The sequence below is a fragment of the Trachurus japonicus genome, chromosome 22 (genome assembly GCF_045865225.1).
Source record: "Trachurus japonicus isolate A0001 chromosome 22, Traja_1.0".
NCBI classification, from domain to species: Eukaryota; Metazoa; Chordata; class Actinopteri; order Carangiformes; family Carangidae; genus Trachurus; species Trachurus japonicus.
In genome coordinates this window covers 872,196-894,074 of record NC_140928.1, presented here as the reverse complement: position 1 = coordinate 894,074, position 21,879 = coordinate 872,196, and the positions used below count along the sequence as shown (strand labels likewise).

Below are 21,879 nucleotides of genomic sequence, written 5' to 3'. Positions count from 1 at the left end.
GGAAGGAAACATCATGTTCTACCAAGAAGACCTGCAGCAGTGTGGTCTGGATGTCACAGAGGCCTTGGTGAACTCAGGACTCTGTACTGAGATCTTCAAAAGAGAGAGTGTGATCTTCCAGAAAACAGTCTACTGCTTTGTTCATCTGAGTGTTCAGGAGTTTCTGGCTGCAGTCTACATGTTCCACTGTTTCACCAACAGGAACACACAGGTCCTCAAGAAGTTCCTGGGAACTAAAGATGTTGATTTAACCCTGGTTAACTTCCTGCAGAGAGCCATGCAGAAATCCCTCCTCAGTAGAAACGGTCACCTGGACCTGTTTGTTCGCTTCCTTCATGGCCTCTCTCTAGAGTCCAACCAGAGGCTGTTAGGAGGTCTGCTGGGTCAGACAGACAACAGTCCAGAAACCATCCAGACAACCATCAACAAACTGAAAAAGATAAGGAAGACAAACATCTCTCCTGACAGAAGCATCAACATCTTCCACTGTCTGACGGAGATGAAGGACCAGTCAGTTCACCAGCAGATCCAACAGTTCCTCAAGTCAGAGAACAGATCAAAGAAGAAACTCTCTATGATCCAGTGTTCAGCTCTGGCCTACATGTTGCAGATGTCAGAGCAGGTTCTGGATGAATTTGACCTGAAGAAGTACAACACATCAGAGGAGGGACGACCAAGACTGATCCCAGCTGTGAGGAACTGCAGGAAGGCTGAGTGAGTCCAGACATGATCAATATAATTATTGATCAGTAGTCAAGTTCAAATACATTTATTTTCATTTTGCGTTGCTGTTTAATTAATTAAAGTTTAATTAACAGTTATTTTGAAGATTTTATGTTGAGTTTTAGGTTTTATTCCAATCTTCCACCTCAGCGTTTCCAGGTGTTAGTACGACTGCACATGAACCATAGTTTTAACCCTTTAGTGTCTCAGAGGCAGCTGTGCAGTCTGATCGGTGTCATCAGGTGATGTCATCTTCAGACTCCGCCCACACTGACTCAGGTGACAGGTGTGAAGAGCATATGAAGAGTTAGACAGAAGTGAAGCTGTTGTCTGTATCTAGGAAGACTGAAGTCCTGATGAACATGGGACGTCCAGGGACCAAACAATAAAGAGATGATGTAATGAGAGTGAGCCCTCAGTGCATCATGGGAAACAGCAGTCTAGGCCCGGAGCAACAGGGCTAAGAGAGGTACTCGTTGTAGCAACAAGAACAATGTCATGTAAAGACAGCATCAAGTTTTTTATTCCACCACAGTAGCATCAAGTGTGTAATGGTTCATTATTGTGTGTTTATTGATTGGTATTGGTATATTTATTGATCCCACAGTGGAGGATCCTGCAGTATTACAGCAGCACAGTGAACAGTAACAACAGAAGAGAAGACATCGTCTGTCTGTCCTTGAAAGCATCACAGAGAGGACTGAGTGTAGTCAGTGTTTCCCTGTTCTCACTGTCAGAGACTGTGTTACTGATCTGCTGCTGAACACCAGAGTGATGCTGAAGCAGGAGGAGCTCAGCTCAGTTCACCCACCGGTCTGTCGTAGACACGGTCCACTATAACCAGTTCACCTCCTGAGCAGGGGGGGGAGGGGCTCAGTGTGGTCAGAGCCACTGACAGGTGTGTTACCTAACACACTCCTACCAGAAAACCAAGAGAGGAGATGAAGCTCAAGATAAAAGCTCATGAAGCAACGCAACACAACACAGACTCACTGAGAGTCACTGAGAGTCAACAGAGCCTCAGACTGAAGCTGTGAGTGATGAGGATCAAAGTGAGAGAAGATGAACTGAAGCTCAGATGTTCATCACATCATCACGTCCTGTCATCAGATGCATCAACTGTGTTTTTACTGCAGCTTTCATCTCATCTCATTCTGAAACGTTTCATATTTTCTCTCTTCACAGACTTGGTGGTTGTCGACTCTCAGAGAGTCAGTGTGAAGTCGTGGCCTCAGCTCTGAAGTCCAACCCCTCCCACCTGAGACACCTGGACCTGGGTGAAAACGACCTGAGTGACTCATCAGTGAAGGTTCTGTGTGCTGGACTGGAGAGTCCAAACTGTCGACTGGAGACTCTGAGGTGAGTTCACTGACTGGAAATGATGATGATGATGATGATGATGATGATGATGATGATGATGATCTGGCTCTCAGATGAAGCTGCTAACAGAACAGCTGGATCAGCCACTGTAGCTGAAGCTGAGCAGATGTGATGTAGATCTGAGTTTTCCCTCTTTGCTTGGTTCAGGGTCAAAGGTCAAAGCAGCTTCCCAGTGTGAGACAAGGGGGTAGATCGGACTACATGCAGGCGTAGCTCACAGTCGGCCATATGAGGACGGGCAACTCGCTCTGACTCTGGCTGCAGTTACAGTGCAGTAGATGGTGATCCAGTCATCTCCACTAAAAAAACGATTCATAACTCTGTGAAAAATAAATCAGTATGTAGCTATTACTTTAACTATTTGCATAATGTCACTATAATGTTACTTTTACAAAAAAAAATACATTATTAAAATTATCCGTGATTCTAAATATGCTGCATCATAACTGCATAAACGTTCATAAAAATCAAACCGTTTTGAAATCGGACAAAAACTGAGCAAGTTATGGTCATTATAGCAGAACATGCAGCAGAGGCTCAATGCTCTGAGGGAGAGAGTTGACCTTACCAAGATGGCCGCCGTACTGGCTACGCTTTGTCATTGGGAAACAGCTGCGGGTGAGTCATCTAGTTCTTATATATATCTATGGTGTGAGAGGACAGGTTAAAGTCCTGTAGCTCAGGGGCGGTGCGTGGCGCAGTGGGTAGAGCGGCCGCCCCATGTAGAGGCTACAGTCCTCGCCGCAGGCGTCCCCGGTTCGAATCCCGCGTCGGGCAGACCTTTCCTGCGTATCATTCCCCCTCTCTCTGCCTCCCCATTTCCTGTCTATCTCTACTGTCATCACTATCAAATAAAGGCAAAAAGCCGAAAAATATACTTAAAAAAAAAAAAAAAAGTCCTGTAGCTCAGATAACAGTGTTGGCTTGATGATCCCACTGTGGAGACACTGAGGCTCATGAACATCAACACTGGGCTCCACAGGAAGGAAGCTTCAGCTCATGGTCACATGACATTAAAGGAGTTTACTTGGGGTGGTGTGTGGGGCAGTGGTTAAAGCGGCCGCCCCCTGGATCGAATCCCGCATCGGGCAGACCTTTCCTGTGTGTGAAACAGCCTCTGGTCACATGACCACTCACTTAGTTTCACTTCAAGCTTCTTCAGCTCTGAACAGATGATGAGACACTAAACACTGTCAACAAGGAGCTTTGTCCTCAACTCACTGCTTTTATTCTTTATTCAGATTGAGGAGCTGCGGGTTGTCAGAGATCAGCTGTTCTTCTCTGGCCTCAGCTCTGAAGTCCAACCCCTCCCACCTGAGACACCTGGACCTGAGTGAGAACGACCTGAAGGATTCAGGAGTGAAGGATCTGAGTGGTTTTCTGGAGAGTCCAGACTGTAGACTGGAGACTCTGAGGTCAGTTCAGAGAGAGAGAGAGAGAGAGAGATCAGGACACATTGATCAATTATTATTCATCTTCTTTTATTCTTTATTCAGATTGTGGAGCTGTAGTTTGTCAGAGATCAGCTGTTCTTCTCTGGTCTCAGCTCTGAAGTCCAACCCCTCCCACCTGAGAGAACTGGACCTGGGCTGGAACAACCTGAGTTCTTCTTCTTCAGCTCTGCAGCAGCTTCGTGATCTTGTGGAGAGTCCAGACTTTCGACTGAAGACTCTGCAGTGAGTCTGATCTGTAGCTGTTTCCACAGCTGATGACTGTGGGAGTAAAATAAAATGTTAAGAGTAAAGTGCAGCAGGTGAACCTGTCAGGATGTGACATCACATATGACATCATATTTGACGTCACAGACACAGAAAACGCTGCAGCAGCTTCAATGTGTCAATCATCAGTGATCCAGTTACAGGTAAAGGTGTTGAGTCAAACAGGAACAATGAGGTTCACCTGTCACTCTACTGAGTCTGTAGAAAACTCCTTGTTCACCAGAATCAATATGAACCATCAGCTGTTCTTGTTCTGACTCAACTGATCAGCAGATTCACTCAATACATGATCAATACAAGTTTCTCTATCAAATGTCAACAGCCAATCAGAAGCTGGAACACACTGACACATTACAGCTGATCACACACTGAAGAGTTCATCACCTCCCTAAACCTTCTCCTTCTTCTTCTCTACAGGGCATGGTGAGAGAGTGAGGGGTGTGTGTGTGTGTGTGTGTGTGTGTGTGTGTGTGTGTGTGTGTGTGTGTGTGTGTGTGTGTGTGTGTGTGTGTGTGTGTCCAGTCCACCATCGTCCCTGACAGGTCATCATCAGTGAGTCTGGACTTAGAGCTCATCAAGATCGTCTCCGGTTCCTCTTCAGTGTCACAGCTGCAGCTCAGGAGGAACTTCCTGTTTGGGGGAATTTCACAATAAAATGACTTTGACTGTGAAGACGAGTTGGACTCAGACGGTTGAAGTCTCGTGGTCTTCATGTTCTTGTCCAGAGGGAATACAAGGTTCTTCTCCTCCATGTCTTCATGACAGTGGTGTCCATCACAGAGCTGAGTCAGCAGCTCTCACTGCTTCATTCATCACCATGGTTTCACATTCACTTCCTGTTCTCCTCCTGACTCCGCCCCCTACATTTTAACGTTAAACAGAGCTTCACCACGTCACAGTTTTGAACACTGACACTTATGGATCAGAAAAACACATGTCGACTGTCATAAAAACCCTGACCACTGGATCAGAAGGGACCAGACTCTTTATCAATTAACTTCTGTCATCTTCGTTTAGTAAATAAATATCCAGGTTGATTCTGTTGTGTCCGTCCAAATGTTTTCAGAACCATCTGGCTCTGAATGTGGACCACTGACTTCTCCTGCTGGGCGAGTTGTTTAAGTGTGATCCCTTTACTGTCCCATGTAAATCAGAGCATCCTGTTCAGTGTAGGATGTCCACACAGACAGTTTCTGTCCCTTCCTTTGCTGAAGTCAAAGTGAGGTCACATTAAATTAACAAATGACATTGGATGTTTCTGTCAGACTTTCACTTCTACAATCACCATGGAGACCAGACATATAGACTCACTGTATTAGTGTCATATGTGTAACGGAGGCCCCTGGGTATAGTCACAGTCACGAGGTACCAGTGAGGAGAAGTGGCAAAGAAGAGGCACACAGACGTTACTGTATACATCTATAAAATCATCATAAAACATAATTTCCCCTTGACTATTTTAAAGGTAATTTACAAATAATATGCCCTTTTCAAACATTGGTTTAATAAAAAAACAAAACACAAATTGTTAGTCACAATATTACTGTTGTACCACAACAGTTTTATTACAAGAATAAGGTTGATGATACTGGTATTGAAGCCAACTCACTAAATAAATAAGGAAAAGCTTTAATTTTCAGTAAGGCGAAAGCAACTGGACTTAGTTATTCCTAGACAAATAACTAAGTCCAGTTGCTTTCGATTTAACCTCCTTTGAAATACTATGACCTGGAAAAATGAGAATATGCACCGGCTTTGGAAAAGGTTGTTTTCCAAAACTGCTGTTAAACCACCAGTCCTCGTTCAGTCACTTAAATCACCTCCGTCCTCCTCCTGATGCTCCGTTTCATCTTAGACTTTATTCTTCCCAGAAGGGAAATTTGTTTCCACTCGGCCGTACATTTACATGAAGGACATTATACAAATAAACACACAGAGCAGCAAAACCGAACATCAGACCATTAGCACACAAAAGCAGACTTATCACGAACAGTGTATGGCACAAACGTTGACTGTGACGGACAAGAGAGAGGAGGAGAATGTCAACGGGTCTGTTGTTTACGGTGGCTATGACTGCAGGGATTTAACTCTGTCCCATGCAAGCCTTTCTGAGTTTAAGTGACCGATACCTACGACCTGGGGGCAGTGGGATGAGGTGTTGGTTGAGTTGGTGTGTATTGTCCTGTTCTATTGAGATTGCAAAGTGTCTTATGAATCTATTGTTCAGTTGTGTGAGGTTGGGTGTGGGACGACCTGTGATTTTGGAGGCAAGGTGCGTGATGCGTGTTAATTAGGTCTGGTTGTTGGTGACTGAAATCCTGGTGTAGGAGCATACGGAGCAGTAGAGGAGGACTGGCTCTTATCAAGTAGGTGGAGTGCTTTGAGTTTTCTGAGCACGGACGGGAGCGAGTACAGTCAGCGCTGTCGCAGCAGAGCGTGCGCCATCTTGGTTGACCCACTTCTACAGTATAGGTCTACCATTGAAAGCATACTCACCTTCTCCATGCTGGTCTGGTACGGTCACACAGGATAAAACCCGGCTAGAGAGGGTAGGTAGTGCGCCAAGCTTCCAAGATCATCGGTTGCAGTAGACTTCCCTCACTTACATCACTTTACTCAACTAGACTCATCAGAAAGGCCAATAAAATTATAGCAGATCACTCTCACCCAGCACACTACCTCTTTAATCTCCTCCCATCAGGCAGGAGATATAGAAGTATCAAATGTAGAACATCTCGCTTTAGAGACAGCACCTACCTCCAAGCCATCATACATTTGAATTTGCACTAATTACTTCGCACTTTCTCCTCGCACTGCCACTTATGCTGAATGTGACGCTGCTGGGTATTGTCCTCCCCGTACATTGCATTGTACGGCATTGTGTGTATTATTTATTGTGGTGTATGTGGTGGGAGTACTGTATTGTTTCTCTGTGAGAGCAAAAACCAAGACACATTCCTATCAACTTGATTTTACTTGTTGACATGGCAATAAACTCTTTGAATCTTGAATCTTGAATCTTGATTGCTTCTCTTGATCTTCAGCATCTTCATCAGGTCCACAGGTGTGAACACACTGATCTGATTGGTCCGTTACACACCTGAGCTCAGTGGACATATCTATACAAAGCTCAGGGGTCATCGTCTCCATCCTGTTAGTCCCACACCTGTCCTGATTTTCCCATCATGCACCAGTTCGGTTCCCAGCATGCACCAGAGCCAATCAGGACGTCTCACACCGAGTTTAATGACCTTTAATATCGTCCCTCAGCTCAGTTTCATTGTTTCACTGTCCGTCACCGTGACGTCACTCAGCTGCTGTGATGTCACGTCCCCCCTGTGACCTCACACAGCGACTCCAGCAGCTGGAAGTAGTTGTACTTGATGTCGTAGTCCATGTCGTACCAGAAGTTCACTGCAGAGAGAAGACACAACACCTCACGTTACCACTCTGACTGCTGATGTGTTTGTCTCAGAGGAAGAAGAGGATTTACCTGCAGCTAGAGCGCTGGAATAAGAGAGTAACGACACTTCCATTGACTCCCGTGGTTAAAGCCTCATGCCCCCTAGTGGCAGTATATGGGTGTTGCAACAGCGCCCAGAAAACCCATTCACTCCAATGTATGTGTGTTGCCCACTTGCTTGTAAATTGATGAAAACGGCCGTGTTTTTGTTTTTAGGCGTCTTGGTCATATCAGATTATACTTATAGCCTATTTTTTTAATTATAAAATGTAGATTGAAAAATTCATGTAGAAAACTGTTTTTTTTTACTAGCCTATGTGTTAATGTTTATCTGTAAGGAGTCCATGATGATGCTATTAACGTGGGTGATCTAGAAATGTCCTTAAAGGGACAACGAGGAGTTTTGTTAAAGCGAAGTGTTTTCTCACTACATTTATGAGCCTCCGCACCGTGAAATTCTTTGACCGGCGCAAGACAGACTCATGTTTTCATTCATCAAGAATTAAAGTCAGAGGTTGGAAGACGATCACATACCGTCGTAGTTCCCACCATAAGCGGAGATTCGGCGGCGTTATTCTCATGACTCGCCACGAAACCGAAAGTAAAGAAACGCTGGTCGGCTCGCCCAGCATTTCCACCACCACTAATAATAACAAAATAACCATAGAGACAAAACCATAGATTTATCTAAAATGGACCATTAACAAGTGGTAACGGAGATTCATCCACATTAATATCAGACTTTTTTATTGTCGCAGAATTTTTCGTTCTGCCGAAGGAGAAACTCCTGGTTGTCCCTTTAAATTATTGAAAACACCACACTTGCTCATTCACCAACAATGCAGAGATGTCCATTCTTGGGCACTTTTGCAAAACCCATATTCCGCCACCAGGAGGCGCTTCCATTGGACCAATGCGTGTCGTTACTCTCTTATTCCAGTGCTCTACCTGCAGCGTGTGATTGGCGGGGGGGCGAGGGGGGGGCGGGGCTTGTTTTACCTGCCATGCAGCCGTGTGACTGTCGGACGTGGTGAAACCAGAGCGACGGCAGGTACAGCATCTCTCCGGCCTTCACGCTGCAGTGGACGGGCTGAGCTCTCCGGTACTGAGGGTGTCGCTCCAGGTCGGGGTCCAGAGGGTCCAGAGGGATCCACGGGACCTGGAGAGGCGGTGGGGGGAGGGGGTTAAACAGTTTAAAGGGATAGTTCACCCAAAATTCAAATTTCACTCATTATCTACTCCCCCTCATGTCAACTAAGAGCTGTGAGCTGTGAATTTTCAGAGTCCTCCATGGCTTCTCTGAGTTACGGGGGGGTCCATGCAGCAGTATTTGTCCATATAATGGTTGTGAATGGATACCAACTTTCTTCGTCCAAAAAGACACACCAAAAAACATCCAAATACCTCCATACTGCTCGTCTGTAATGTCCGTCTTGTATTGAAGCCCCGACATGAGAAATTGTTCCGAAAAAAATTAAATAAGTCTATATTTTAAGTCAAATCCGGCTGAACAATTTCTCATGTTGGGGCTTCAATACAAGAGGGACATTACAGACGAGCACTATGGAGGTATTTGGATATTTTTTGGTGTGTCTTTTTGGACAAAGAAAGTTGGTATCCATTCACAACCATTACATGGACAAATACTGCTGCGCGGACCCCCCACCCCCGTAACTCAGAGAAGCCACGGAGGACTCTGAAACTTCTCACAGCTCTTAGTCCACATGAAAGTGAGTAGATAATGAGTGAAATTTGAATTTTGGGTGAACTATCCCTTTAAACTGGAGCAGAGAACTGAGATCAACAGACCACACCTGAACGCACCACGCACCTTCTCAGCGCCGCTCTGATCCACGAACTCGAACTCGCCGTCGTCCCGTTGGCGGTAAACAGCCGGCTGGTACACACCTGCCCGAGAGACGAGACCGTTACCATGGTGACTGGTGACCATCGTGGACACTAAAGGCGGACGGAATGGCGGTTGCTATGGTTACCGTAGGGGATGAAGGGGCGGTCTGTGGGCGGCAGCAGGATGAAGTTCTTCTCTCCAGAAATGACACAGTAAAGGTTCTCGTAGTGATCTTTGTGCACTGGGAGTTTAAAAAGCTGTTTAATATATATATATAATATAAGAATAAAATGATACACCCTTTTCTTTTTCATTGTAAAACACTGCTAAATAGTATTTTATTTTATATTTTCCTGTGTGATGTACCTGACGACTCTGTAGGTGAACTATTGTGTCTATTGTGAGTTGTGTGAGTTGTGTACTGGACCCCAGGATGAATAGCCACGCCTTTCAGTGCTAATGGGGATCCATAATAAAAGAAAGACAGAAAGTTGGTGTGTGTGTGTGTGTGTGTGTGTGTGTGTGTTTCAGATCTCACTGGAGGTGACTGTGTTCTCTTCTCCGAACCCCAAAGTTGACGGCGTCAGGAAACTTCCCTGAGTAAAGAGGAAGACGACTGAGGTGAGACTGAACCTGTGACAGTGACAGACACCAGCAGCCTGACACCTGGTGTTCATCAGCTGCTGAACACAATGCGTTAAATACTGTGTATACACAATATCAGATATTATATAGGCTGTATTGCATTAGATAGTATATAGGGACTTTATATGGATTATATGAATATGAAACATTAAATTGAATATGAAATGCTTTGTATACAACATTAAATAGCAAATACACAATATTAAATACTATACACTATGTATCAGTGTGTAGGTATCAGAATAAAATATAATAGACTGAACTGTAACTTAGTGGAGTGTCCCTGTGCTGCTGCTGTTTCTTTAAATCTCTCAGCAGCTGTTCTACCACAGCTGGATCTCAGCTCACTGTTTATACGTAAATGGTGTCAGGTTTCATCTGTTCATACAGGTATAATACCAACAGATATCCAGCAGGTTTTTCTACTTTATCTCTCTGTCACTATCAACAAGAGAAGGGAAGGGAGAAAGTGAAACTATTCAGTGCCATTTTAGAGTCGACGGAGCAGAAGGAGAGAAACTGAAGGAGACAAGTGAGTGTTAGCACAACAATATTGTCATTATTATTATTATTGTAGTTGTTGTTTAAGTGTCAGACAGAGTTTGTCTCTATGGACTGTGGAGCCAAACAGCTGCTCAGCCCAAAACCTCGGCTGAAGACGAAAGTTGACCGAGTCTTTGCTGCCATGACGCATCTGGTATTTAGAGTCAATAGAGTCTCCCTGGCATTCGGTTGAGTTGACTCATTTACTTACTCATTTGTATTTTATTTGTTTATTTATAGTTTACATTCTATTGCACTTTACTTATGTATTTATTAAATTATGGTATGTTCTTAGTGATCTGTACAGCACTTTGGTCAACTTCAGTTCTTTTGAAAGCGCTCTGTAAATAAAGTTTGAGTTGACTGTGGAGGGAAGAAGAGTCAGACGTAGTCCGTACAGACGTCAGCACATTGTCTCAGTTTGACCTCGACACAACTTCTTCAGATTCAGAACAAACATCAACTTGAACTGAACGATGGCCTGAGAAGACCCCAGAGGTCAAAGGTCATTATAGTTGACACAAGATTAAACTTGTTGTCTTGATTCTGTGTGTGTGTGTCAGGTTTCATTGGTCCATACAGGTGTAATACCAGGAGTTACCCAGCAGGTGGAGCCAGTAAAAGAAAACATGAGAGGGGTCAGGCACTAAAAATAGAGCATTTGCAATCAAATAATCCTCAATTGTTTTGGAACTTGATAAATAATTTGGGCCCGAAAAGAGTTAAACTCATCCCAATGGAAGTGGTGTTGGAAAATGGATCCTCTCTTTTTTCTGTTGATGGTGTTTTGAAAAAATGGGGAAACGTTTGTTCTTTATTTTCTGGAAGTAACTGCCTATCAGAGTGGGATAATGGCTTTCTTGCAAGGAGAGTTGATGAAAAAAATGTTATGGAGATCAATATGCAGCAAGAATCTTACTCCTCTAATCCCTACCTGAATGCTAGTATTACTCACGAGGAAGTTAAAAGGGCTATTGACACACTTAACCTAAGAAAAGCTACAGGTATTGATAATTTGTCTAATGATCTACTTAAAGTACCCTGTTTATTTCCAATTCTGGGTAATGTTTCTATTTGTTTCGAGAATAGCTTGGTCCCTTCTGAATGGTATAAATCCATCATTAAACCAATTCCAAAATCCCCAAACAATGATCCTAGAGTTCCTTTGAACTATAGAGGGATAAGTCTTTTAAGTTGTGTCAACAAGCTCTACTCTTAATAGACGATTATATAGTTATCTGGAAACATTTGATTTGCTGGCCGATGAACAGAATGGTTTTCGAAAGAATAGAGCCTGTATTGACCATATATTTTCTCTGTCTACTATAGTTCAAGTTAGAATACAAGAGAAGAAACCTACTTTCACTTGGTTCATAGATTTTCAGAAAGCATTTGATTGCATCAATCATGAGCTCATTAGTTTCAAATTATTAAAAACTGGTATAGATGGAAAATTTTATAATGCCTTAAAAGTTATTTATCAAACACCAGTTGCATGTGTGCAGATCAATGACCTTAGAACAGGCTGGTTCTTAACTCAGTCAGGGGTTAAGCAGGGGGACATGCTGTCGCCAACGCTGTTTGCAATCTACATCAATGATTTGATAATGGAAATTAAGCAAGCAGCGCTTGGTGTAAGACTGGGTGATTTTACAGTTGGCACTCTTGCCTATTCGGATGATTTAGTCCTCCTGACAGAGACTGAAGATGACCTTCAAAGTCAGCTGAATATTGTTCATGATTGGTGCAATAAATGGAGATTAAAGATAAATTAAGATAAAACTCAGATTAAGCACTTTAGAAAGAAGGGTGAACTGCAGACTAAGTTTAAGTTTTGTTTTGGCTCAACACTTTAGTACTATACCTAGGACTCACTTTAGATGCACATCTTACCTTTGAAAAAGGAATAAAAGTTCTATCAGACTCTGCAGGCAGAGCACTGGGAGCTGTCCTTAACAAGGTCAAGCTGTGCAGAGATCTTGGGTATAAAACAACTCGCAGTATGTGGCGATATGGGATGGGAACCATGCGAAGTGCGGATTAAGGGTGACATGGTGCGACTATGGAACAGACTCATTAAAATGCCTGACAACAGACTTGTTAAACACATTTTTTTGTGGAACATTTCAAAAAACTGTTGTTGGACAAGGGAACTTATTCAAATATTTGATGAAGCAGATTTTCAATATATACTGTATATAGAAATAAATTATCTTGTAATGTTAGACAAATTAAGATGATATTATTTAAAAATTATAAACAAAATTGGGCAGAAGAAATTCTGCACAAACCTAAATTAAAAGTGTATTGTTTGATAAAGTCTGTTTACCAACCAGAGCCTTATGTCACCCTTAACCTAACTAGAGCGCAGAGGTCTGTTTGTGCCCAGTTGAGATGTGGTATCTTGCCTCTGGCGGTTGAAACGGGACGTTTGAAAATAAAAAAAACTAACTTTTAAAAGCACTCTGTAAATAAAGTGGAGGAAGAGTCAGACGTAGTCCGTACAGACGTCAGCACATTGTCTCAGTTTGACCTCGACTGTAAACTTCTTCAGATTCAGAACAAACATCAACTTGAACTCAAGGACCTGAGAAAACTTCAGAGGTCAGAGGTCAAAGGTCGTGGTGACTGGATAAACATGGATTTAATGTGAAAGGACTCTGAGGGCTCTATTTTCGTGAACTAGGTGCAGGCGGAGCGGATCAGGCCTGCGCCTCGCCTTCGCTTCGCCAACGGGGAGTGGTCAGGAGCAGATTGTGATTTTCCTTCGAGACGCAGCGGAGCGCATCCCGCCTACTTCCCTCCCACCGGCGCAAATGGCATAGAGGGAGGAGAGAAGGCGTGGAGTGGGTTTGACACAGCCGAGTCAGATCTTCACCAATCAAATGAGCTCCTCTCCTCGCCTTTAAATCCGCCGTGCGCGCAAGGCGGACGTTTGATTTCACCGTGGAAGAGAAGATTTGAATCAGCACCTACAGATTACAGCATAGACATTCAGCACATCTATATCGATTGTCCCGTCACACTGATGACAGATCAAAGGCTGCACAGATGAAAGATGAGGATGGATTACTGCTGTGTTGACACTACACGATTATCTGCTATATTTATGTATTTACTTATTGATTTATTGAGCCGCATCGTCACGCGACCATAACAAATAAAACTGAAAACAAATAAACTATCATCTCTCACAGCAAACCACAATCAGCCTGGCATCATAGTGAGCAGATATTCACATCTCCATCTCAGGTCAATTCTAAAGAAAAAAGAAAAAGAGAGACGCTCCGTGATGCTTCCGTTACGTACAGCTGTTTATGTTGTGATCTGTGCACACGTGTTTAAATATAGGTTACTAAATATGAGTGTCTTTATTAATGGAAAAGGGGTGTGTGTGTTTTGTTTTTTGTTTTTTTTTACTGGGCAACAGCTCTCAATCTGTCACAGCAAGTGAGACGGGAGGAAACTGATGTTCTGGTCCGGTCCAAGCTGGCAGTGTCCGGTCGCGCGAACAGACCTCACGGGCTGATGATGCAAAAGTAGTCTGGGAGGGAGGAGGTTATGATGTTATCCAGGTCTATCTATCTATCTAACCTATATTTAAACACGTGTGCACAGATCACAACATAAACAAACAGCTGTGCGTAACGGAGGCATTTCAGTTTTATTTGTTATGGTCGCGTGACGATGCGGCGCTGGCCCCTAATAAATCAATAAGTAAATAAATAAATAAATAGCTGATAATCTGCAACGGCACAGTGTGTAGTGTCAACACCTGCTCTTGGGACATCCACGGCTGTCTCAGTCCCTCCCTGGTTTCATCTGTGTTCATTCAGTCAGGCTGAGTTTCCATTACGCAAGCCTTTGATCTGCCATCAGTGTGACGGGACAATCTATATAGATACAGGTGTATGTGCTGAATCAGATACAATAAATAGGGGTTATTGTGATGATGATTATTATTATGATTATTATTAATTGCATTTCAGTGTGCCTGGAACTGTGGAAATCTGCCTGTGAGGTCTTGGTGACGTGTCTGCACTGCGAGCTGGGCAGTCAAATTGCCACTGCGCTGGCTGCGCTTCGCCTTGCGCTGAGATTAGACCAGGTTGGAGCTGGCGAGCTTTCGGCGCACTCTCCGCGCGGTCTATCGGCAACAAATTGTCACTGCGCCACGGCGAATCTGTCAACACCTCCCCCTGCTGCGCGACCACTCCCATCTCGGCGCACAGCAGTCTACCAATTTACCGAATCCGCTGCGCACCTTGTTGCACTGGAGGAAAATGCCACTGCGCCAGCTGCGTCAGGGCTCGCCTCGCTGCGCCCCCCTGAGTTGCGCCAGCAAAATAGGGCCCTGAGTGGTGGAGGTCAACAACTGTGAGACAGTGATGATAGTTTGTCCTCAGTGTATTTGTGTGTGACAGGTGATCAGACTGTGTGTGTTTCTGGTTTCCCTCTCAGACCGACTGAAGTCCTGAAGATGGGTGTTAATGTGGAGGAAGAAGACGAGGACGGACCAAAGTCTCCAGGATCCATCTGTCTGTCTCTGAAGAGTGACCGGTCCAGATATGAACCTGAAAACTTCAGACCTGGACCTGGACCTTCAGACTCACCGTAAGAGATCTGATAAAAACCTGAACCTCCAAACTGTCTCAAACAGAGCTGACTGTGTTGAGCTGCAACATCACTGAACAGGAAATAACTGTGTGTGTGTGTGTGTGTGTGTGTGTGTGTGTGTGTGATCATGTGACAGTCTGATGTTTGACCTCATCATTAACATTGTTAGCAGCCGGTTAGCCTCCAACTTTAGGGGGGGGGTGGGAGGGGGGTTGACCCTGACCCACAGGTGAGCGGCCTGCGGCGGGTTGAGTTCGGTTCGGTGACCGGAACCAGAACCAGGAACCAGGAGAACCGTTAGCATGCGGCTAACGTTAGCAGGTGTGTGTGTTCCCAGCCTAACTATTGTGGCCATAAACAACATACAACAACAACAGAGTGTTTATGCCAGCTGATCCAGTGGGTCCAGATGCTGAGCATTGTCAGTGTGCCGTGACTCACAGAGGCATGCGTAAAATACAGATTTTGACCACTTCATGCTGTTTAGTTAATTTTTTGTTAATTTTAGTTTCTTTTGGATTTTTGTGCGTATTTTGGAGACGTTTTGGTCCATGTTTGTAAGCCTTTTTTCCCCTGAATTATGTTTTCTTAAGTGCAACAAGTGGGTTCGGAGTGTGTGATTGAAAACCACCATGGTCTGCTTCCCGTTCAAGGCCTCTCCTCCTTCGGATGCCCATACTTTGTGTTTATTAATTAAGCTTTCACATCACATCTGTACACATGTCTTAAAACATGAAAAATGTATGGACAGGAGTGCTGCCAGACCCTCTAAGCGCTTTTGACTGTGGTGCCGTCAAAATACAGATGATTAAGTTCAGTCAATATGTAGGCTACTCTGTTTTGTGCATAAAGACGCATGGGCTCAGAGCTCCACTCAGCTGGCTGCTGTGACAGGTCACCGACACTGTATTTCTGCTCACTTACTTACTTACTATTTTGATAATAGATTATTAAAGTTGGTTTACGAGGTTGTGGATTCCCTCTACTTAAAAATCAGTAAAATCTGAGGCTTTGAAATTCAGATTCAGATTCAGATTCATAATTTATTGTCCCCGAGGGGAAATTCATTTTCACAGTTCTGTTCCAGACAAAAACACCAACACATGTGCAACACCAGAAAAAAATAATACATACATATATACAATATAAACAAAAAACCATGACATCTACCGCCTGCTGTTTAGAGCTGTAATGACAGAGGGGACGAAGCTTTTGCAGAAGCGGGTTGTTCTGCAGGACAGTTGTCTGAACCTACGACCAGAGGGGAGGAGGGTGAAGTATGAGTGTAGTGGGTGGTGGGGATCATGGGCTATGTGCAGTGATTTGCGGATGGTGGCAGTATTAATGAGGGCTGAAAGACTTGGAGTTGGAAGGCCAATTATTTTTGAGCAAGTGTGAGTGACTCTGAGAAATTTGTTTTTGTTATTGAGGGGCAGCATGGTGAAATAGCAGGTTGCACAGTACAGGAGAATGGATTCAATGATGCTGCGGTACAGAAGAAGCAGAAGGGGTGGTTTGATGGACAATGATCTGAGTTTGCGGATGATGTGGGTTCTCTGCTGGCAGCGCTTAATGATCTCTGAGGTGTGTTGGTTGAAGTTCAGTTTATTGTCCAGTGTGATCCCGAGGTATCTGAAACTGTCCACAATCTCCACCGGCTGGTTGTCGATGTATATGGGTTCATGAGGAGTGGTTTTTCTGCGGTTGTCAAAAATGAGTTCTTTGGTTTTGGTGACGTTGAGGAGGAGATGATTGTCCTTGCACCACTGGGAAAAGTGGGCAACAGAGTGATTGCATGCCGTTTGAATTATCTGACCAATCTGTGTGCTTTAATGAGATGCACTGGACAAACATGGGCAAACTGCTATTTTGCGCCGGCATATCATTAGTGCAAAATCATGTTTTTTATTTATTTTTATTATTATTTTAATTTGGGGGGGGGCGTGGGGTGGGGGGGAGTAGGCTTTTAAAAGATTTGTCGGAATGGCAACACGTTTAAAAAAGAAAAAAATACCGCCATTCCGACCTTAGGAGACGAAAATTGTCGGAATGATGGGACATTTAATTAAAGGGTTAAGTGTTGCCCTTCCGACAATTGGGGCCTAATGTCGGAATGGCGGTTGCCCCCCAATGCTATGTAGTAGTGGTTGCAGTGTTTCATGTTGCAGGATGTATCAGGTGTTTTGCAGTTGGTTTTGTGAATTGTGTTCAGTATTTTGATAAAACCAGCCTAGTTTGCAAAATTGTGTTTTAGTGATTGGAAAATACTGTAATGACTGACATGTTTGTGTTTGCAAACCACAGACTGAGAGCAGAGTCTCCAGGATCCATCTGTCAGTCTGTTAGGAGTGACTGCTCCAAACATGAACCTGAAAACTTCAGACCTGGACTTGGACCTTCAGACTCACAGTAAGAAACCTGATACAAACCTAAAAACTGTCTCACAGAGCCGAGTGTGTTGAGCTGCTGCAACATTACTGAACAGGAAATGACTTCCTGGTGTGTGTGTGTGTGTGTGTGTGTGTGTGTGTGTGTGTGTGTGTCTCAATTACTTATGTGTCTAACCCTAACCCTGGGCTGTAGGGGGACGACTGGTGTCCAGCAGATCCAGATGTTGATCCAGATGTAGCCTGGCTAAATTGAGCTAGCACAGGACACAAAAATATCTTCTGGGGTCTTTATTTCTGAACAGAAGAATATGGTGTTCAAATAAAATAAATAAATGCAAGTTTAAAACTCAAACTGGCTGATAGCCTTCAGCTGTATCTACAGTACTAGGAGAAACAAAAATCAGCGACACCACACTGTGCCTGGCACACGGGACGCTTACTGTAACTCTGTCTAGTCGGCTATATTCACCGGACAATATCCGTAACCCTTAAATAATTATCCTATTACAAAAGAGTGCAAAAGTAAACAATGTAGACGAGCACCTGTCACGTTCTCTGTGTTCCCCTGTTTAGTTTAGTTCCTGTTTTATTTTGAAGGTCTGATTACCTAATGTGACAGCACCAAAGGGTACAAAATGTGTCTTGAAGTTCAGTACAAAAACTATATTAAAATATGTCTACGGACTGCTATCGGAGTGTACAAAAATGTCCTTATAAGCAACAATACTAGAGTGCAAGAATTAACTACAGTGGCTCAACCCTATAACACAAAAAGCCCACAAATTCACATTAAACACTCTTACATTCACAGGTCAAAATGTCACAATGAATGTGCAGTATTGTAATACATAACGTTACTAACTTGTGCATTTTTCCCGTAGCACACACAGCACTGAAGATGGCCTGCTACACGACAACCGCTGGGTCTCTCTCGTCGCCTGTTTATCTGTTAAAGGGACAATGAGGAGTTCTGGAAAAGCAAAGCGTTTTCACACTACATTTATGAGCCTTTAACCTCTAACACATACGGCCACATTAACATAAAACATTTCAGTCTGCACATGCATTACTCTTAAACATATATCCATTAGATATTTCATGTCCACATTTATGTTATATTTACCCTCATAAACTTCTGAAAACCGTGGTGCGGTCGCACCGCTGTGAACAAGATGGCGACTTCCGGTATCTTTTTGAACTGCTCTCCAACCAGTTCACCAAACTGAGAAAGTGCCCTCTGGTGGCGTTAGTAAGCAGTTGCTGGACGCTGACGTCGCTAGAGACTTCCCACAATGCAAGAGAACTGATCAGTGATCAATGTGATGTCAATAAAAACATGTTTGTGTTTGCAGACTGAGAGCAGAGTCTCCAGGATCCATCTGTCAGTCCATGAAGAGTGACTACTCCAAAGATCAACCACTTTGGTTCAGATCTGGACCTGGACCTGGACCTGGACCTGGACCTGGATCCATCTGTCTGTCCATGAAGAGTGACCGGTCCAAAGATCAACCTATTTACTTCAGACCTGGACCTGGACCTGGACCTGGACCTCCAGAGTCACGGTAAGAGACGTTTCTACTGTAAACTGAGCTGAAGATGATTCAGTCTTTAGACTCATGTGAAGGAAACAGAGAGAAACCAGGAACCAGATCCATCAGACTCTGAAGGTTCACAACAAACCTCAGAGACAGAAACATGCACACACTCTGTCAGCAGCCAATCAGAGCTCAGATGTGGAGCTGTGACATGTTGTTGATCCAGAAATGTCTTGACAGGAGGAAGAGGAGTGGTGTCTCTGTGGACCAGCAGCTGTCCTGCTGTGGTCTCTGTCAGGACGTCCTGAAGGATCCAGTCTCCACCAGCTGTGGACACTGGTTCTGCAGACAGTGTTTCACCTCAGACTGGGACCAGTCTGGTTCTTCAGGACCCCCCTCCTGTCCCCAGTGTGGAAAAAGACCCAGAACCAGAGGTGAGCTGCAGATAGCCAATCAGAGCAGCTGTGGACAAAGGGAGACTGAACATCTGTCTGCTGATGTGGCCATTTGTTGTTTTCTCCAGAGTCATTGTTCCATCACACAGCACTGACATTTAAGATGATGATTCAAACCTTCTCTTTGTTGTCTGTAGTTTTTCTGTAGCTGATGAAAATAATCTGATCAGATTGTCAGACTCTCTGTCTTCAGTCTGACTCTGTCTCTTGTCTCTCAGCAGATCGTGGTCTGCAGGAGGTTTTAGATCAACATAAGATCAGTCTGAGGAGCAGATGTGAACGAGTGACTGAAGGAACTGAGGGAACAGGAAGTGGAACAGGAAGTGAAACCCTCCTCAACAGGATCTACACTGAGCTCTACATCACAGAGGGACAGAGTGAAGAGGTTAATACCCAACATGAGGTGAGACAGCTGGAGACAACGTCCAAGAAGAAGAAGACCCTCCATGACACTCCAATCAAGTGCAACAACATCTTTAAAGACTTAACTGTCCAACAGGCAGAGGACGTCTCTACGAGCTTACCTGTCGAACAGATAATGGACATCTTTAAAGACTTACCTGTCCAACAGAGAGACAGTATTTTTAAAGGCTTACCTCTCCAACAGACAGAGGACGTCTCTACGGTCTCACCTGTCCAACAGAGAGAGGACGTCTCTACGGTCTCACCTGTCCAACGGAGAGAGGACGTCTCTACGGTCTCACCTGTCCAACAGAGAGAGGACGTCTCTACGGTCTCACCTGTCCAACAGAGAGAGGACATCTCTATGGTCTCACCTGTCCCACAGAGACCCATCAGAGTGGTTCTGACCAACGGCGTCGCTGGCGTTGGAAAAACCTTCTCGGTGCAGAAGTTCACTCTGGACTGGGCCGAGGGCTTGGAGAACCAAGATGTCAGTCTGCTGGTTCTTCTTTCGTTCAGGGAGCTGAACCTGATCAGAGATCAGCGGTTGAGTCTTCTCAGGCTGCTCCATGTTTTCCATCCAACATTACAGAAGGTCACAGCAGAGCAGCTGGCTGTCTGGAAACTTCTCTTCATCTTTGACGGCCTGGATGAAAGCCGACTGTCACTGGACTTCAACAACAGGGAGGTTGTGTCTGATGTCACACAGACGTCATCAGTCAACGTGCTGCTGACAAACCTCATCCAGGGGAATCTGCTTCCCTCGGCTCTGGTCTGGATCACCTCCAGACCTGCAGCAGCCAATCAGATCCCTCCTACATGTGTCAACAGGGTAACAGAGGTCCGAGGCTTCACTGACGCCCAGATGGAGGAGTACTTCAAGAGGAGGTCCAGTGATGAAGATCGGTCCAGAAGAATCATCTCACACATCAAGACGTCCAGGACCCTCCACATCATGTGTCAAGTCCCGGTCTTCTGCTGGATCAGTGCTACAGTTCTGGAGCACATGTTGACCACAGACCAGAGAGGAGAGCTGCCCAAGACCACGACGGACCTGTTCTCACACTTCCTGCTGGTCCAGACAAAGAGCAAGAACAACAAGTACGGTGAAGGACATGAGACGAGTCCACAGGAGCTGACGGAGGCCGACAGGGAAGTTCTTCTGAAGCTGGGGAGGCTGGCGTTTGAACAGCTGGAGGAAGGAAACATCATGTTCTACCAAGAAGACCTGGAGCAGTGTGGTCTGGATGTCACAGAGGCCTTGGTGAACTCAGGACTCTGTACTGAGATCTTCAAAAGAGAGAGTGTGATCTTCCAGAAAACAGTCTACTGCTTTGTTCATCTGAGTGTTCAGGAGTTTCTGGCTGCAGTCTACATGTTCCACTGTTACACCAACTGGAACACACAGGTCCTCGAGAATTTCCTGGGAAAACAACATGTTAATTTAACCCTGGATGACTTCCTGAACAGAGCCATGCAGAAATCCCTCCTCAGTAGAAACGGTCACCTGGACCTGTTTGTTCGCTTCCTTCATGGCCTCTCTCTGGAGTCCAACCAGAGGCTGTTAGGAGGTCTGCTGGGTCAGACAGACAACAGTCCAGAAACCATCCAGAGAACCATCGACAACCTCAAGGAGATGGAGACTGATTACATCTCTCCTGACAGAAGCATCAACATCTTCCACTGTCTGACGGAGATGAAGGACCAGTCAGTTCATCAGGAGATCCAACAGTTCCTGGAGTCAGAGAACAGATCAGAGAAGAAACTCTCTGAGTTCCAGTGTTCAGCTCTGGCCTACATGCTGCTGATGTCAGAGCAGGTTCTGGACGAGTTGAACCTGGACAAGTACAACACATCAAAGGAGGGACGACGGAGACTGATCCCAGCTGTGAGGAACTGCAGGAAGGCTGGGTGAGTCCAGACATGATCAGTATAATTATTGAGTGTCTCAGAGTTAAGAGAGGCACTCATCATAGCAACAAGAATAATGTCTTGTAAAGACATTATTCTATATATATATATATATTCTATAATGTCTTGTAAAGACATTATAGAATATATATATATATATTCTATAATGTCTTGTAAAGACATTATTCTTATTCTCTTCCATTAGTCTTTTGGAAATCTCTCTAGCTCCTCCAGATTTTATGGCTTTC

General features: G+C 44.5%; 2 protein-coding genes across 2 annotated transcripts in view; one reads left to right on the top strand and one right to left on the bottom strand.

Annotated features, from left to right (window-relative positions):
* Positions 1-21,879, top strand: part of LOC146963162 (uncharacterized) — a gene marked incomplete at its 5' end in the record, with an annotated part of 77,281 nt that overhangs the window by 17,423 nt on the left and 37,979 nt on the right. Inside the window, one exon of the mRNA XM_085767932.1 lies at positions 3,345-3,518. Within this exon, the coding sequence (XP_085624058.1) occupies positions 3,345-3,518 (174 nt within the window). The remainder of the gene's footprint in view (positions 1-3,344; positions 3,519-21,879) is intronic.
* On the bottom strand, positions 6,978-9,652 carry LOC146963163 (bifunctional peptidase and (3S)-lysyl hydroxylase Jmjd7-like). Its single transcript, XM_085768150.1, has 4 exons — positions 9,279-9,652; positions 9,116-9,192; positions 8,284-8,443; positions 6,978-7,235 (listed from the first exon to the last, which is right to left on the bottom strand). Exons 1-4 carry the CDS (start codon positions 9,445-9,447, stop codon positions 7,147-7,149), a joined length of 495 nt encoding a protein of 164 aa, XP_085624276.1. The 5' UTR covers positions 9,448-9,652; the 3' UTR covers positions 6,978-7,146.

Coding starts and splice junctions, on each gene's coding strand:
- LOC146963163 (XM_085768150.1), bottom strand. CDS start 9,447: ATGAAAAAGAAAAGGGTGTATCATTTTATTCTTATATTATATATATAT. Junction 9,193..9,278: donor CCGCCCCTTCATCCCCTACG/GTAACCATAGCA, acceptor TCTCTCGGGCAG/GTGTGTACCAGCCGGCTGTT. Junction 8,444..9,115: donor ATCAGAGCGGCGCTGAGAAG/GTGCGTGGTGCG, acceptor CCGCCTCTCCAG/GTCCCGTGGATCCCTCTGGA.